This window comes from Hippocampus comes, unplaced genomic scaffold (assembly GCF_001891065.2).
Source record: "Hippocampus comes isolate QL1 unplaced genomic scaffold, H_comes_QL1_v1.1 C17002557, whole genome shotgun sequence".
In the NCBI taxonomy this organism is placed as follows: Eukaryota; Metazoa; Chordata; class Actinopteri; order Syngnathiformes; family Syngnathidae; genus Hippocampus; species Hippocampus comes.
Window position 1 is genome coordinate 135 of NW_017841776.1, and position 1,567 is coordinate 1,701.

Sequence of the window (1,567 nt, forward strand, 5' to 3'; positions counted from 1 at the left end):
AAATGAAGAAAAGCCTTTCGAAATGGTTTCTTTTGGGCTGGTTGGTTTGTATGACAAAAACAAACAACAAAACTGGGGTGTGTAGACTTTTTCTAATTCATCGTGGCTCGTTCCAACCCACCCGATGACGGGAAATGCATGCGTATCGCCCAGAAATTGTTCACAGCATCGGAGATAGCACGTTTCCCATTGCTGTGTAAATCTGAGTTGCTTTTGCGTCCCATCTTTTTGGCCTCCCTAGCCCCGCCCACTGTGTCAGCACCTCAACATTGGATGGCGTTGGGCGCGGCGAGCCAGCTGGAATGCCGCGCAGACGGCTTCTACCCTCCGCCCGTGGCCTTCGCCTGGACCAGAGACGGCCAGGTCATTCAATCCGCCGCCCGGCTGGATGGGGAGAGGACCGCCGACGGCTTCTACAGAGCGGCCGCCAACCTCACGTACTACCCGAGTCGATGGGACCAGAACGCAACGTTTGGCTGCCGAGTGAGCCACAACGGCGTCGACCAGGAGCTCAAGTTTCAACTCAACATCACCTGTGAGTGCCCCTTTTTTTGATTCGGGACGAGGCGTGAGCAAAGCGGGGTCTTCGGCTGTTTTAGAGCGCCGAGGGAAAGCCCCGATGGCTTGAAGCGGCCGTATTGGAAGATGCGGTTAGGGGCGGGCTTAAGAAAGATGCTCCAAAAAGTCGCGGCCGTTTTTTTCAGGTTGTCGCGGAACTATTTGAGTGACAGTTGTCAGATGGGCAAGTCAAAGACTCACGTTTCATGCGCAAACGTGCACTTCTAGTCTGGCCAATTCCAGCGCCCTGAACTATAGACCGTTGCGAAACATAAGCCGCTGTTTGTTATGATGTCAGTATTTCCTGCTTTTATTCTGAAGAGCGACGAGTTGACGTGTGCCCCCTTCAGACACCCCCGCCGTCAGACTCTCGGCCGTCGCGTCGCCGACGCCCGACGGTCCTCTCACCCTCTCCTGCCACCTGGAAAGCTTCTTCCCGGAGGAGATGTCCGTCTCCTGGCTGCAAAACGGCACGGCCCTGCCCGACCCGCCCGGCTCCGAGCGCAATCCGGACGGGACCTTCCGAAGCACGCGCTTCTTCACGCTGAGCCGCGAGCAGCGCCGGCGAGGCGGGGAAGTGGAGTGTGCGGTTCGGCAGCCCGGGGCGGCGCCGCCCGCCCGGGCCGCCGCGCACCTGCGAGAACTGGATCCCCGAGGTGACGCTCGCCGTTTGCCGTCCTGGAGCAGAGAATCGCGCGCGGTCGGGAAAAATGGAGACGGTCTTGACAATTTAGCGGATCCCATTTCTGAAACGGACACGAAATGCTTTGGATCTTGTAGGTCGGGCAAATAAAAGAAAATGAAACAAGGGTTCAGAGGACAGACCCACTTTTTTCAGCGCTGGCGACAACAACTTCCCCAAAAATGCGATGACGACGATAATGCAGACAAAAATGTTGCGTCCTTTCTGCACAACTTTGGATGGGAGAGCTTTTTTTTTTTCTTTTAACATTCCTAACAAGGTCCTACAAGGCCAAGTTCACAACAGGGTGTTTGAGCAAACAAAGAA

General features: G+C 55.7%; 1 gene segment (V, D, J or C); it reads left to right on the top strand.

Moving 5' to 3' along the window:
* Positions 1–204: 204 nt before the first annotated feature.
* On the top strand, positions 205–1,226 carry LOC109509689 (tyrosine-protein phosphatase non-receptor type substrate 1-like; the record flags this gene model as incomplete). The annotated part of the segment is given in 2 exon segments: positions 205–535; positions 909–1,226. Coding segments are annotated over 2 exon segments (580 nt in total), but the record flags the coding sequence as incomplete, so codon positions are not given.
* Positions 1,227–1,567: the final 341 nt, after the last annotated feature.